At 50.8% G+C, this 15132-nt stretch overlaps 2 protein-coding genes across 7 annotated transcripts in view; one reads left to right on the forward strand and one right to left on the reverse strand.

Moving 5' to 3' along the window:
- Nucleotides 1-3600: 3600 nt before the first annotated feature.
- Nucleotides 3601-10943, forward strand: ARPC5L (actin related protein 2/3 complex subunit 5 like). Its single transcript, XM_055541117.1, has 4 exons — nt 3601-3898; nt 8030-8102; nt 9074-9250; nt 10390-10943. Exons 1-4 carry the CDS (start codon nt 3750-3752, stop codon nt 10450-10452), a joined length of 462 nt encoding a protein of 153 aa, XP_055397092.1. The 5' UTR covers nt 3601-3749; the 3' UTR covers nt 10453-10943.
- An 874-nt stretch (nt 10944-11817) lies between these two features.
- Nucleotides 11818-15132, reverse strand: part of GOLGA1 (golgin A1) — a 47135-nt gene continuing 43820 nt past the window's right edge. For 5 of the 6 annotated variants that reach the window (XM_055541120.1, XM_055541122.1, XM_055541118.1 and 2 more), the window contains 2 exons: nt 14455-14541; nt 11818-14013 (listed from right to left, as the gene is read on the reverse strand). In XM_055541120.1, the coding sequence (XP_055397095.1) occupies nt 13933-14013; nt 14455-14541 (168 nt within the window). In that variant the 3' untranslated portion in view covers nt 11818-13932. The remainder of the gene's footprint in view (nt 14014-14454; nt 14542-15132) is intronic. The other variant, XR_008700584.1, reaches the window with a different exon arrangement.

Here is a 15132-nt window from a genome sequence, read left to right on the forward strand (position 1 = left end):
GCTCAGTATCATTGATATTAATGTTCCCAGTTGAAATGAACACATAAATTGGCCCTGAAAGTTAAAGGGGGGACTTCACAAGGCAAAGTGCTCAGGCTTTCTGACTGAACAGTTGCATTTTGCCCCCAGCAGCAAGCATGAATCCATGCCCTAGTGTCACTCCGCTGCCATTAACAAAGGCACACCCACGTCTTAGAGCTCTATTTAAAGGCAGGTTGCCCCCTTGTTGCTGTCAGATGTCACCTCCAGGAAGCCTTCTCTCACCCTCTTATGGGTTTCTGTTAATGAATCTTTAGCCTTGGAGTAAATTGGGACAAAACCTCCCCTTGTTGATCTCTGTGCACTAAAACCTCTCTAACCCCAAATATATTGAATTAGAATGAAATTTATATGTCTGCCCCCACATTCAACCTGGAAGTTCCCCAAGGAGCAGAACCATAGCTGACAACTGGTTTGGTTTCTCTCGCCTCCAGACCCAGCACATGGATACTTTTTGGATGAATTGAATTGAGCTTTGTCTCAGATCACAGTGAGGCAGGCTTCTAGGAAATGGAGGGAAGGGTGTAAGAGGAAGCAGAGGGCATTCTTGGCATGGATTGGTCATAAATGGAGGTTGAATGGGGCACAGGAACATGGCTATCATATTTTCCAAATGCTTATAGTTCTATTAAAGTTAATAATTGTGTACAGCTTTTCTGAACTTTATCTATTGTCGTTGTTCAATCGCTCAGTTGTGTCCAACTCTTTTTGACTCCATGGACTGTGTCTGTCCTTCACTATCTCCCAGTTTGCTCAAACTCATGTTCACTGAGTCAATGATACCATCCAACCATCTCATTCTCTCTCGCCCCTTCTATGACTACCCTGTTTCTCTTACATGCCACATTCAACCCACCCCAAAATTCTATAGCTTCTGTCAGTGGCTCAGACAGTAAAGAATCTGCTTGCAATGTGGGAGACCTTGGTTTGATTCCTGAGTTGGGAAGATCCCCTGGAGGAGGGCATGGCAACCCCTTCCAGTATTCTTGCCTGGAGAATCCCCATGGACAGAGGAGCCTGGCAGGCTACAGTCCATGGGGTCACAAAGAGTCGGACACGACTGAGCAACTAAGCACAGCACATCTTCAAAATACCCAGCCTCTTCCCACCACTGTTATTGGCACCTGCTGGACACTGAGCCACCGTTGCCTGTCTCCTGGACCATTGTTGTCACCTCACAAATCACCTCCGTTTGCTCTGGTTTCTGTTCTCAGTAGAGCTGCCAAAGGGACCCTTTTCAAACTGAAGTTAGATCATGTCTCTTCTCTGCCCAGAACTTCCAGGGCTGTCCTGAGTTAAGACCACATCCTTTTCTCACCTTCAAAGTCCTACAGCACCCGCCACTCCCCCTTCCCTCTTCCACGTTGTTTCTTCTCATAGGTTAAGGTATCTTTGCATTTCAGAAAGTGAAAGTTGCTCAGTCCTGTCTGACTCTTTGCAATCCCATGGACTATACAGTCCATGGAATTCTCCAAGCCAGAATACTAGAGTGGGTAGCCTTTCCCTTTTCCAGGGGATCTTCCCAACCCAGGGATTGAACCCAGGTCTCCCACATTTCGGGCAGATTCTTTACCAGCTGAGCCACAAGGGAAGCCCCATCTTGTTTCTTGTTACTCTTCTGCTCCAGTATGGCCTTGCTTTTTCTGGAACACACCAAGCCTGCCCTGTGTTTGAGCCTTTGCTTGGCTCCATCCTTCAGATCCACTTCAGCATCACCTCCTCAGGGACACTTCTCTTAATCACTTTATCCAAGGTGCTCTCAGAAACTGCATGTTTTTTTTCCCCTTCCTCAAAATGTAGTCATCCCTGACATAGTGTGGATATTTAAATTTCTGCCTCACTGACTGGAAGGCAGATCCATGGTCATAAACAGTGATATTATTTAATTTACTAGTTTACTTGGGAGCTATTTCCTTACTTGTAAAATGAGCATTTCTGGTTTGAAATTCCTTCTGATCAGAATGTTCTGGGGATATGAATTTCTGTTAGCTTGTTGCCTGCCTCGGTCACAGATTTCTTCCAAGGTATGGAGCTGATAGGCAGGTCTCCCAAGACCCTTTTATTCAGCACCTGTTTCACTGTAGGAGTCTATCTTTAGCACCCAATATTAGGTAGCACCTTAGCTGGGCAATATTTTTTGATCTGTAGAGAGTTCAATGAGAAATGTTTGAAAAAATGAAAACCCACGCACATTTCACTAACTACTGGTCTTTATGAAAAGGAATACCATTATATGAAAACAAAGACCCAATGTAGTCTCAGGCTAAGGCTCATTGTGGCTTCCCTCATAGTTCAGTTGGTAAGGAATCCGCCTGTAATGCAGGAGACCCCTGGTTCGATCCCTGGGTTAGGAACATCCCCTGGAGAAGGGATAGGCTACCCACTCCAGTATTCTGGCCTGGAGAATTCCGTGGACTGTATAGTCCATGGGGTCGCAAAGAGTCGACACAACTGAGCGACTTTCACTTTCACTTTGTGGCTCAGCTGGTAAAGAATCACCGCCCCTCCCCCCCACCCCACCCCCGACCCCGGGCTCAGGCAATGTGGGGAACCTGGGTTCGAGCCTTGGGTTGGGAAGATCCCCTGGAGAAGGGAAAGGCTACCCTGGGATGGTGGGTGGGAGCCTATCCCTTCTGGCCTGGAGAATTCCATAGACAGTATAGTCCAGGGGGTCGCAAAGAGTCGGAAACGAGAGCAAGAGCCCCTCAAGCAGCAGCCCAGGCACCTAATCTTGACACCACAAAGTTGTTCTTGACTCTGCCCTATTTCTCCCCACCCCCATTTCCCCCACTTCAGATTCTGCAGATTCCTTTTCTTCCAGGATATGCCTTTCCAGCCAGTCAAGATTTCTTAGTCCCCAGGACCTCGCCCTTCCTGCCAGGATGGTGGTCACAGGGTCATCCCCCTATCCCCGCCCCCTACACTGCGGGTCAAGGAGACTGCTACACACGCGGGACGCCGCACTCAAATCCAAATGTCTTCACTGTCTTGTCAGCACCCTCGATACATTTTAAACGTCTTGAAAGTCTCCCAGGCCATTAACAATAGGGTCACTACAACAATAAGGTCAGATGCAACCTCCTCTGAGCTCCGTGTGGTGGCGTCCTAAGGTCTTCAAATTCGAGACTTAGGCTCTCCCATTCAACATCACTCTCGGGGCATAAGAACTACTACTCATCCCTCAGGCCTCAGCTCGAAGCTGTCTTCTCCCAGAAGCCTGCCAGCACTCGACAGGCAGAGCAGGGCTCCTTCTTCTGGAGGCCCCGTGCCCCCTCAGTCTGGGCAGAGATGACACCCGGAATCCGCGACTATGCCCGCCCTGGCCAGGGATTCCTCGGGTGCAGGAGGGAAGCCGAAGAGTGCAGCTGTGGCATCTATGTGCTGGGCCTGCGGAGGATTGGCCGCCCGCTTCTCAGAAGGGTAAACTGAGACTCCACGAAGATTACTAGCCCCGCAGTGGTCCACAGGTTAGACTTCCAGGTCCGTCTCTCAGCGCTTCCCAAAGCGACGCACCCCGCCCCTCCCTCCCACCAGAACTTCCGGTTCCGGCGAGAACCGGAAGTGGGCGGGCGGCAGCGGCTGCGCGCGGAGGAGGTGGAGGAGGTGCCGGGCGGCCGCTTCCCGCCCCCGAGCCGGAGCCGGTTCTGAGCGGAGTAGAGTGGAGGTCTGCTCCGGAGCATAGCCGGTTCAGCGGGCGCTGAGTCCCCGCCATGGCCCGGAACACGCTGTCCTCGCGCTTCCGTCGGGTGGACATCGATGAATTTGATGAGAACAAATTCGTGGACGAACAGGAGGAGGCGGCGGCGGCGGCGGGCGAGCCAGGCCCGGACCCTAGCGAGGTGGACGGGCTCCTGCGGCAATATCCTTCCCCCGCGCGGCGGCCCGGGCTCCCCTGTGGCCCGGCCTTCTTACTTTCCTCATCCCTGGCTCTGGCCTCTCAGGCCGGCCTCTCCGCTCCTCTCACCCCCGGACCCCCCAGGTCAGTCTCCCAACTCCCAATCTGGCTCTCCTCGGGCAGGCATCCTCAGTTCCCTTTCATCTGGCCTCCCCACTCCCCTTGTCCTGGTCCCGGGCCCCCTTGTCCTGGTCCCGGGCCCCCTTGTCCTGGTCCCGGGCCCCTGGACCCTCCCTCAGCAGTGCGGCCCCACGCGGCTCCTGGATCCTGGTGGGCTGACTGGCTCGGCGGCCCCAAGAGCATGCCGGACGGACCTCCAGCCCCGCAGGCCCTTCATTGCCCCGGGAGGCCTCTCCTCTTTCCTCCCTCCGTCCCCTCAGGCTGGCCCTTGCCTGGGCTCCCGATCACTCCATCTCTCTCATGCAGGAAACTGGGCCTTACTCGGGCTTGATCGGCGGGAGGGGCCAAGGTGAGCCACCGCTGAGTAATTGAGCGGCCAGGGCGGCTCCCAGGCACAGTCCTTTCGGGCTGGATCGCAGCACCACTTGAAAATAGGTGGTAGATGGCAGTCTTTGGGAAGAAAGGACCCAAGGGGGAGCGAAGGCTGCAGCCTTAGTCCAGCCCTGAGGTCTGAGATTTCACCTCGCACCTCAGAATCGTTCTGACCCTTCAGCTTAGAGCCACTCTTCCTCACCTACTCTTAGTTTCCTGTGACCATTGGGTTTTGAACCTCAGTGGTCTCAGCCACGTTCAACAAGTGAGTTTTGGCTCCCTCCCCCCATAGCCTTGTGCAGGAAGCAGTGGAAAAAAACTAGTTGTTTAGAGCTAAGAAAAACCAAGCAGCATAAAGTGAGATGTAAAAGTAGAGCCCCGCGACTGGAAATGACTGTTTTGTGGTCACAGAAAACAAGCATTTAGAAAACAAGATTAAAAATAGAGGTGGTTGTCACAGCCTGCTTGGTCCTTTAGCACTTTGAGCACAGGAAACTGACTTATTCTCACAGGAAGGATTTTTCTTTATTCAAATGGTGTTACAGGAAGTGCCTCCCCCTCCCCCTTACTGGCCAGGACAGGGTTGGAGGCTCAGGCTGTACTGTATATAAATCAGGTTCTGGGTGTTTTATCAGTTGACTCAGCTTGGGAAGTCGAACCCATTCACTGCCTTTGGGAGGAGTCCTGCAGTGTTCCTCCAATGTGCCTTTGAAACAAATACCTTCAGCCTTTCTTTGTTTGAACAGAAATGTATTTTCAAAGGTGGGGATTCAAGCTTGTTATTTCCTGCCCCATCAGGATCACCATGCTTTCCCCGTTGGTGAAGTGGGGTCATGAGAATGGCCCCCATGAGGGAAGGTTGATTCTGCAGTGTGGTGCAGAACCCGGCTCATGGGTAGGTATTGGCAAAAGGACTCCAGCATCAGACCTGTGGCCCAGATCATCCACAGAAGGGGAGCGCAAGGTCTGGTTATCTGCTGTCTTGGTCCCATGCTGCAGGGACTTGTTGAAGGTCACCTCTTGGTACACTCCTGACATGATAGGTTCCTTGAGGCTGCTTGGAAGCCTAGGCTTAGCACATCAGGGGATGGTAATTTCTCCACTAATGGCAGTGTCAGAAACCTTGTTACCATGGAGAGTGTACCTCTTGGGATTGGGGAAAGAGAGGTTAGCAAATGAGAACTGAGTGGGGCCCAGGAAGGGAGGTGGAAGGAGCTAATATTTGCTCAGTCCCTACCATGTGCCAGGTATTGGATTTAGATTAGATTATTGAACTGTGGAGTAGGCTTCTAGGAGTCTTAGAACAGAGGTGGGGGGAGTAGGGATAGGGGTTGGTTGATTGGAGTGGGAGAATGTAGGGAGTAGGCCCATCCTAGTTCTGTTACAGGGAAGCAAGTCATGGATGAAATAGAGCATGGGCTGTGTACCCACACAGACCCAACTCAGTCATGTTATAGCTGTGTGACTTTGAGTAGGTCACTTACCCTCTCTGAACCTTGGTAGCCTCCTTTGTTAAAAGGAGAACCAAGCTGGGCTTACAGGTTCCATGGGAGCATTACTGGATCGCATCCCAGAAGGCTTCAGAACAGTACTGGACCCACAGCAAGTATCCTGGGCATGCCACTTGGGTCTGGGGGGGAGTGGCTGCAGAGGGTTGTAGAAAGAGCTTGACTTTGGAGTCAGGCATGCTTGGGTTTGAAGGCCAGCTGGACAGCTTAGCTTTGTGACTTAGAGCACGTCATTTTCCTTCTCTGAGCCTCAGATTCATTGCCTTTAAAATCAGAATAATGATTCTTGTCACAAAGAACTGTTAGCAGTAATGAGATGACATGTGAAAACACCTGGGCCCATATCTGAGACTTGGTTCCTTTTCTTCCTGCTGAGGCACCTTCTGGTCCTCTGGAGCGAGGATTTTGCAGTGTCTGCTGCCCCTGAGGAAATTTGTCCATGTTTGGAGATACTCTGATTGTCAGTTTGGTATGTGGTGGGGTGTGCCACTGGAATCTAGTGCGTGGAGGCCAGAGGTGCTGCTCAGTATTGTCAGATGCACAAGACAGATCCCACATCAGTCATCTGGTCTAAAATGTCATTAGTGCTGTGGTTGAGAAACCCTGATCTAGAGGAGACTAGGAGCTGGGCACCGTTCCCCAGCTTCCACAGCCGGTTTTCTGGAAGGGCCTAAAACTATCCTAGACAGAGGCCAGCTTGATAGATGGTATGCTCCTCCCTGCTCCCTAGTTGCCTCAGCTGCTGAAGGCCCTTTCAACACTACAGTGAATGACAGGCAGAGGGATGTTGCAGAGATGAACTCCAGGGTGGTGAGTCTTTTTGCCTCTGTGGACTGGTTACCCTACCCTTACCTGTTCATCTTCGGAAGTACTGTGTTTCCCAACCATGCTTGGTTAGTGGAGTGCCAGTTGTACGGTTCCTCTTAAGCTTACTGGGACTCTGCTTATTGCTCTGGGATGCCAAATTCACAAAGAGTTCTGAGGTAGAAGTTTTATCAGTGACTGATATCAGACTGGCCCGTGCCTGGCTGGGAGAAAGGAATTCCAAAGCTGACAGGTACAGGGTGTGAGTGGGCTGCCTCTCACATTGCAAGGTGGACCACAGCCCCGCAGGGTGCTAGGGGGCTCCACCCTGGGTGTGTGGGCCCAACTCACTCAAGATGGAGGCCACAGTGGGGCAGACGGGGGACTCGGCTGTGCTCGGGAGGCTCTGGCTGTTCACATGTGGGTATGGCTGCATGAACAGGAGTAGAGACCCGATTGGGCAGAAGCCACCTCTTGTTCTATTTTTGAAGCTTTTTGGCTGAAGCTGATGTTTCGGATGAGGAAATGAAAGTCAGCTGATGTAATTCAGTTTAAAATAGGTGTCACCTTTAGGGACCTAACCCAGATTGTAATTTTCTTTTGTGTACTGGATATTCAGAGCTCAGCAAAGAATGTGTCAGGACTCCTGCTAAGGTTTGCGGAACAAGAAGGGGAGGGTTGGTTCGTTTTCTTGGCAGAAGGTTCTTTGAGATTGTTGTTTCCCTCCGTTGGGACCTCACTGACTTGGGTTGGTTTTGGAAGATAAAAGTTTTAGCACATCTTAATTTCTTTAATGGTTTAACACACTGGATTAAGAATTAGGGACTTCCATCTGTGCCTTCGTTCTTCCCTTTGGAGAATGAGAAGATGAAAATGATAACCTCACACAGTGGTCATGAGGGTCTAGCAGGGCAGATACAGGGCCCGGTGCTAAGTAGATGTCAACCAGCTTTGTCAGATACTGCTGCAAGTCACTCTGCTGGGGCAGCAACTTTATTCCTCCTCCCGGGAGGGAGCGAGTCCATGTCCAAACTTGCTTTGAAGGGGAAGGTTTAGGGGCCGCAGAAGGAGAGGTATGGCAGAGGTGCCCCTTCTGCCCTCCGCGTGGCTCAGGAGAGCTATAGACTGCCCTCTAAACAGGTTGTGCCCACCCGGAAGCCACAGTGGGTGGGGGGTTAGATGTGGATAAGATGGCATTTGTCTCTGCCCCCTTGAGCGCTTTCTGAAATGAGTTTGTTAAGAAAAGCGCGGACATGCTGAGGTGAGCTTTCCTTAACCGCTGCCGGTGCACAGGGGACATGCTTCGGGCATTTCATGCAGCCTTGCGGAACTCTCCTGTCAACACCAAGAATCAAGCCGTGAAGGTAAAGGGGGTCGAGCTGCGGCGCTGCTGGGCGGTGTTGGGACCAGGGCGTGAGCTCCCCGGGGCTCTGGACAGCATGTGTCTCATCTTTGCATCAGTGAATCTCTACCAGGGAAGTGAGCTGGCAGCGGGCAGTGTTTCCACAGAAGCTGCCTGGCGCCCCTGACACCAAAGCTGTCAGTGTTTGTAGTAAACACTCCCCAAAGAAACGTTCATTCCTCCCCAAGGCCTCATGGGGTGAGAAGTCAGCCCAGCCCTTCCTGATGAACAAAGTTATAAATTAGCTTGTCACATGGGACTTAGTGGTTATGCTTTTATAAGCTATTGAATAGGCTTTATTTGCATAAAGATTTTCAGTGCTTTTATGATTTCTGCCTCTTAAAAACTAGGTGAGATGAGACACTTGGGCAGACCGCATCGGTTAGGCTGCCTAAAATCTCATCAGTGAGGCTATCTAAAATTTGGTCCAGGGAAAGGGGTCCCTTTAGAGCTGGGTTTTTTCCTATGTTGTGATGGTATCTTGATTTAATCAATGGCTGCACCTCTCAAACATGGAGGGGAATGGCCCCTTTGTTCCACTGGGAGTGAGCACAGAAGGTACGGCCAAGGAAACTCGCTTTTTGCTATGTGGGGGGGTTTGTTGTTTGTTTTTTAAATACGGGAGTTGAGTTTAAGGCCTTGCTGGTGTCATCAGAAATAGTGATTCTTCTCCCCAGTAAACTGCTTATTTCCCCTCAGATAAGTGGAATAAATCATTGGCTTTGAATACTTTGAAACTTAATTAAAAAAAATTCACTATATATATATATATATATATTTTTTTTTTTTTAAGCATTGCAAATGAATTAGAAATTTGGCAGTGTTCCTAATGAGTTCTGACTACTTGGTTTGGTGTTTCAGAGCCTGCAGTGCGGGACGTGGGTACACCTGGCCATGGCTCTAGACCCCATTCCCTTTCTCTTTCCCCTTTAGGAGCGGGCCCAGGGCGTGGTGCTGAAAGTGCTTACAAACTTTAAGAGCAGCGAAATCGAGCAGGCTGTGCAGTCGCTGGACAGAAATGGCATTGACTTGCTAATGAAGTACATTTATAAAGGGTTTGAGAAGCCCACAGAGAATAGCAGCGCAGTGTTACTCCAGTGGCATGAAAAGGTACGTGAGCATATTGCGCGCTGGCTCACCCCCGCCCAGGCTTCAGATCAACAGGCCAGGCAGTCCCAAACACAGACAGGATGGGGTGCCTGTGAGAATGAGGGCCACGCCTCAAGCAACCTGGGACATCTGGGCACTTACCTCTCCCAAGGAAGCACTGGTAGGGGTCCACCATCTCTGGTCACTGCCATTGCTTTAGCTGCGAGTTTTGCTGGGCAGGCCTCGGGGCCTGTAACTTGGCTGGGGAGGTTCAGGCAGGCTTGCTGGTGGCAGGGCTTTGACTACTTTCTTTGGGCTGGCGGAGGTGGTGGTCCTGGGCCTTAGATGCAGGCTGAGCCCTCTGGTTATCTCTGAGGGCTTCCTGCTCCAGGCTCGCCTCACCTCACCGGGCCACACAGAAACAGTGGTAGATACCTTGGCAGTCTCTTAATAGGGCCTTCATCCTCCTGAAGCTGGAAAAGCTGGGCCTGTCCTTTGCTTGTTTTAGTACAAGGTGTTGGGGGGGGCACCTCTTGTCAAGCCAGTGTCCCTCATGAAAGGCTCTGCTGAGTACTAAGAGAGCGGCCCTTAACTGAGGGGTCAGTCATGTGGCCAGCCTCAGGCCTGGGCTGGGTTGTGGCCTTTGGTCCTGCTGGTGGGTGTTCTGCCTGCTCTGCCAGAAGGTGAGCTCCTGGGCTTCGTCACAGAGGTGGCCATGGTGCTTGGGAACTGAGCTAAGACCTTGGAGTGGTCTGGGGGGCCACGTTCTCTGGTCCCTTTGTGGCAGCCGGATGCATGAGCCTGTGGACATTTCCACTGCAGTGGGCTAGTGTCTGTTTTAGGGCCTAGGGCTGTGCCTGGGTACAGTGAACTTGTCAAAGGGAAGCTGGGGGGCTTGGTGTGAGCTTGGTGACAGTGTTGCAAGCCCAGTTCTCCTGCCTTAAAGAGCCAACAGCTTTTGGGGACCCTTTGTTCCAGGAAAGGGCTTGATCCCTCGAATGCGGGCCCTGTTGGCACCTCTTATGTGCTCTTGCAGGAATGCTTTTTCAGAAGATCTATGACATGGTCAGGAGTGTAGTCCCGTCTCCCCTGGCAAGAAGCGAGGAGCCCCTTGGCCAACCAGGTCTCAATTGACACCTTTTCTTTTGCTGCCCCTACAGGCATTAGCAGTAGGAGGACTAGGCTCCATTATAAGAGTTCTTACAGCAAGAAAGACTGTTTAAAAAAAAGAGAGACTCATGTTACCTCGAGAATTTTGGATGCACAGGCTATCGAAGAAGGGATTGACAATGGGCCGCCTGCCTCGGAACTCCCAAGTCAACTATTTCAGGACCTGCATCCGCTGAAGTGTGTTTTATTTTCAAGGTGGAGGGAGAGATCGTCTTAACTGTTTTCATAAATCCTTTGCAGGATCTGATAGTCTATGCCTTTGTTCACGAGTAACGCAGAACTGACATTGTGACCGTCTACCAGAGTGGCTGGCCCGCCTTGGTCCGGGGTACCTGTGTGCACTGCCTGTTTAAAAGGAGGGAGGGGTGATTTGGGCAGGTGCAGATCCAAGGGCTGCCGTAAAAGGGAGAGCTTGGTTTTTTTTTTTTTGAAGCGGAAACCCCCGAGGGTTTGTACAGACACCCCGACCTCCCAGAGAAGGCGGGCTCTCTTGGGTTCATTGTAAAGTGCCTGCTGCATCAATAAAGCTCTTGGCTTATTAGTATATACTCTGCCGTGTGTTTCATGTGTATAAAAGGAACGGGAAATAAATGGGATGGTCATGAATGAGAGGTGGCCTGTTCTGCAAACTGGATGTGGAGGGGCAGACAGACAAAAGTCCCTGCAGAGCTGCCCGGGAGCGAGCGTGGCTTTCTCAGTCTGGGTGCGGCAGTCCCTCAAGCCTGGGCCACAGTGCTGCTGGCTGCTACACAGACATGTTTTGCTGAATAACTGTTGTTTTTACTCCTCTGATTTGGACCTAGTTTTGGAGCTTATTTAATAAAGTCTTCAGTTTGTGTGATTGCAGTTGGAGTCCTGGGAGTGGGCTCAGGTGCGCCCATCACCCACTCCTGACGCTGGGCTTGGCTGTTTGCCAGGAACACTGTGATGCTGAGGGGTTTTCTTTACAGGAGGAAGAGACAAACAGGTAGGAACAAGCCTGTACACAGACAAGGCACATTTTGTTCCCTGTAACCGCTGACGGTGGGCCTGTCTGAAGAGCAGATGCCTGTCTTTCCTTTTTAGCACATGGAACTGTAGTCTGCATTCTGTTATGGTAAGAACCCCATTCGTATTCCTGAAGCTCACCCAAGTCATGCGGGCCTTGGAGATGGATGTTGACCAAAGTGACAATCCTCCCAGCTCCTCCGCAGAACCCCCACCCTTCCTGGGAGGTAGGACTAGGCTGCTGGCTTCATTAAACTACAAATATAATATTTACTCACCCAAACCTAACCTGGGAAGGTTCTTTCTGAAAGACAAATGCTCTAAGGCCCTTAAAGCTAGCCTTGAAGTTTTCAAGTGAGACACAAGGTACTAAATTTAACAAGTCACAGAGGAGATGCTGACACCAACCGATAAGTAAAATGCACTGCATCTGGATTGAAGGGCTTTAATCAAAAGTGTATTGCACCACAAATGAGTTTTCTACAGCAGTTTTAGATAATACAATCCCTATTTACAACATGGAGGGTGAGATCAAGATCAGATGCTCATATAAAGGGCTCTATGTACTGTCTAGCACAGAACATTCTATACAAGTAAAAGTGCATTAAATCACTTAAGAGTATTTACTCCACTCTTCCTCTTAAAGCTGAAGGAAATTCAACATGCAGGAGAAAAGCCTAATCAGAACGAATCCTCCCTGTGCAAGAACAGACCTAACTGGGCCCCACAACTGTGTCTAAAACTGCCGGCGGGTGTGGGTGTGGGGGCGTCGAGACCAGCTCAAGGGCTGGAGAGGCCACAGGAGTCGGCGGGGCTCCCACGGCTGTGCTGGGATCGCCCTAACTACCCAATTTAAGGAACTCTTTCCTGGAACAGCTGGAAGAGCTACTTCCTACTTGTCAAAATGATGGAACAGAAGGGAGTCCTGGTTTGTGTCCCCACCAGATAACGGGAAACGGGCTCCTAGACACAGGTCGCATCTGCCTGCGGAGCCGCAGGAGGAGGTGGGTAACAAGCGTGACTGGGCAGCAGAGCCCGAGCCGGATGTGGGTAATGCTGCCCTTGCTTGGTACTTAGAGGGCCATGGGACTGTCCTACGTTACCTGCATATCCTTGCTTTCCTGTGAGAGATATTTTATATATATATTAGCCCTAAACAATTGAGAAACCTAACATCATTGGGTAACTGATGATAAATCTAGGAGCTCCAGTTAGTAACTCAGTTTTTTATTTAACCAATAAAACTTTCATCAAACTATACAGTTTCCCTTTAGATCTGAAAGTGTGGCTTATCCAGGGCAAGTGTTTCCCTTTTCTTTAATGACGATGAATACAAGATTTCATCAGTCACTCCCAGAGCCATCTGTGTGTTGTCGAGTACTGCAGCCAGGCGGGGCCGCCTGGACGCCACACGTGAATGTAGTGTCATCTTAAATATCCGGGGGTGGGTGCGGCGATGGGGAGATGGTGGCAGTCCACCTCCAACGTTTTGGTCAAGGCTGGGGGGAGGAGAGGAGCAGCTGCGGCTTCCTTTGAATACAGCAGACTGTCCTCAGCAGTAGAAAACATTGATTAGCATTTGCTCAGTGTTATAACAACAGAATTAAGATCTAAGCAAGTGAAACACCACCACTGCTTCAGAGGGAGGCAAATTGGGACAAGGATCCCAATCTTAGAAATAATTTCCTCTTGATGCTCTGATTTTCCCTTAACACCACCAGTTAAATGGATTTTATAATACAGAAGACATGTTTATAATAGCGAGGAACTTTAGCTATAAAAAATAGTTTAAAATGGTTTACCAGCAACCTATCCACCACAAGTACATTCATTAAAAAGGCAATTGAGTGTATTTGGTACTAAGAATCTTTTTTACACGTTTGCTAGTTTTCTTCAGTAAAATGAGATACTGTCAGAAAGGTGCATATATTCATTAATCCACACTGGCCCCAGAGTACCTTAGAGATGGACACATCTGAAGTTCTAGGAGGTTTGAGTAACAAGGTGAAATAATGTTTCCTTGGGCGGAAGCGCTCAAAAGCCTCTTCTAACTCACCTGAACCCAAACATACGAACAGGGAAAGGGAGCTGAAAAAAGCCAGCCTCACTGAGTTGGCTCTTCATGGCAGAAGCAGACGGGTCTGCCCTGCTGGGCACCGTTTCGAAGGCCTGTCTGTCCAGCGTCATCACCACGTGACGGATTGGCTGCCTCCCCTCTGACGCAGGTTGAGGGCTTCAGCTTTAAGTGCTAACTGAAAGAAGATTCAGGTGCAGGTGGGTGCTGGCCAGAGCTGGGATTTTAGCAGCACTGTGGCAATGTGGGTTGTGCCAGGGCTCTCCGGAAACCAGGATGTCAGGATCAGCGACCTCCTGAGATTCGTATCAGTCTGCAGGAGTGGGCCTTAAGTCTTGTAAACAATGTTCAGACGCTTGTACAAAATACTGCAGTTACAGTGATTAAAAACCCACCAGGACTGTGGTGTGTCAGTGTTCTTTTCACAGAAAAAGTGTCAGCCCTTGGAGCCCCCATCCCTGGGTAGTGCCACCTAGGACCATGGTGTCCGAGGGTTGGAGATAGACGGCCGGATGCTGCCCTTGGGAGCTGGCTTGGACCCAAACCACGACATCTGTGTTTGAAACAAAAAAGGCTCCTGAGATGAGGAGCCAGGACTGGGTGCAGAAGGAGCTGAAAGATTCCCCTCCCATCCTGCCCTCCTGGCCCCTCCTGCCCTCCATGATCTTGACTCTGGTGGGAGCAGCTCAGTGTTTTCTATTACAGCTTTTATGCAGGTACTTTGTGAGTATTTTTCACTTTTTTAAAAAGCCTGGGTGCTAGCCAGACCTGAGCTGTTGCTGAAGTGATACCAATGGGAGTGCTGTCACACGCCGGTTAAAGTACAGCAGAGACCTGTGGGCAAGAGCGTGTCCTCGGGCAGCACTGCCCCGTCAAGTTCATCATCCAGAAGCACCTTCCAAGCTGATGATGCAGCCGTGCACTGCTCTCATCTGCCAGGCCTGGGATGACTGACTAGTTTTTGGAAGGCAGACAGCAGACCAGGAAACCCTACCTTATACTCCAGGGTTTCTTTGAGCATGTTCTCCTCCTCTTGTGAAAAGTTCAGCAACACTGACACAGCTTTTATAAGATGAAAAGCCTGAAACAAAGTAAGTTTTGCTGCCATGGGCCTCGATGGGAGTTAGCAGGTGGTCAGCAGCTAACTGGTAGCCATCTCCCGGTCCTGCTCCTCTGGGGCACTCCCAGCTTGGTCGGCAAGGACCACACAGAGGGTGGAGATGGGCATTCTGAGGGCTGCTGGCTCTTCTCCCCTACCTCTTACTTGGGGACTGGCAAGATCACCAGGACGGCCATGGCAGCTCCCTGCTCTTCAGCAGGAGGCAGGACCGCTGGACAGATGCAGCTCCCTGGACCCTGACCTCCGCATCCAACCCACATCTCCTCCCAGGAGCCAGTTCCCTACTTGGAGTCCCCTGCGGGCTGCTCAACCAGCAGGTCAATGCCAGCTGGATACATGACTAAGTGTCCACACTTGTGGTCAAAGCGGACTGTGGGAAAGGAAGAAAGAAATGGAACTGGTGGGAAGCCAGGTGAGACCCAGACAAATGAACCAGGTGGTTGGCGCTTTTCAATTCAAAAGCCCTTTATGGAGAAGGCGATGGCACCCCACTCCAGTACTCTTGCCTGGAAAATCCCATGGACAGAGGAGCCTGGTAGGCTGCAGTCCATG

Source organism: Bubalus kerabau, chromosome 11, assembly GCF_029407905.1.
Source record: "Bubalus kerabau isolate K-KA32 ecotype Philippines breed swamp buffalo chromosome 11, PCC_UOA_SB_1v2, whole genome shotgun sequence".
NCBI classification, from domain to species: Eukaryota; Metazoa; Chordata; class Mammalia; order Artiodactyla; family Bovidae; genus Bubalus; species Bubalus kerabau.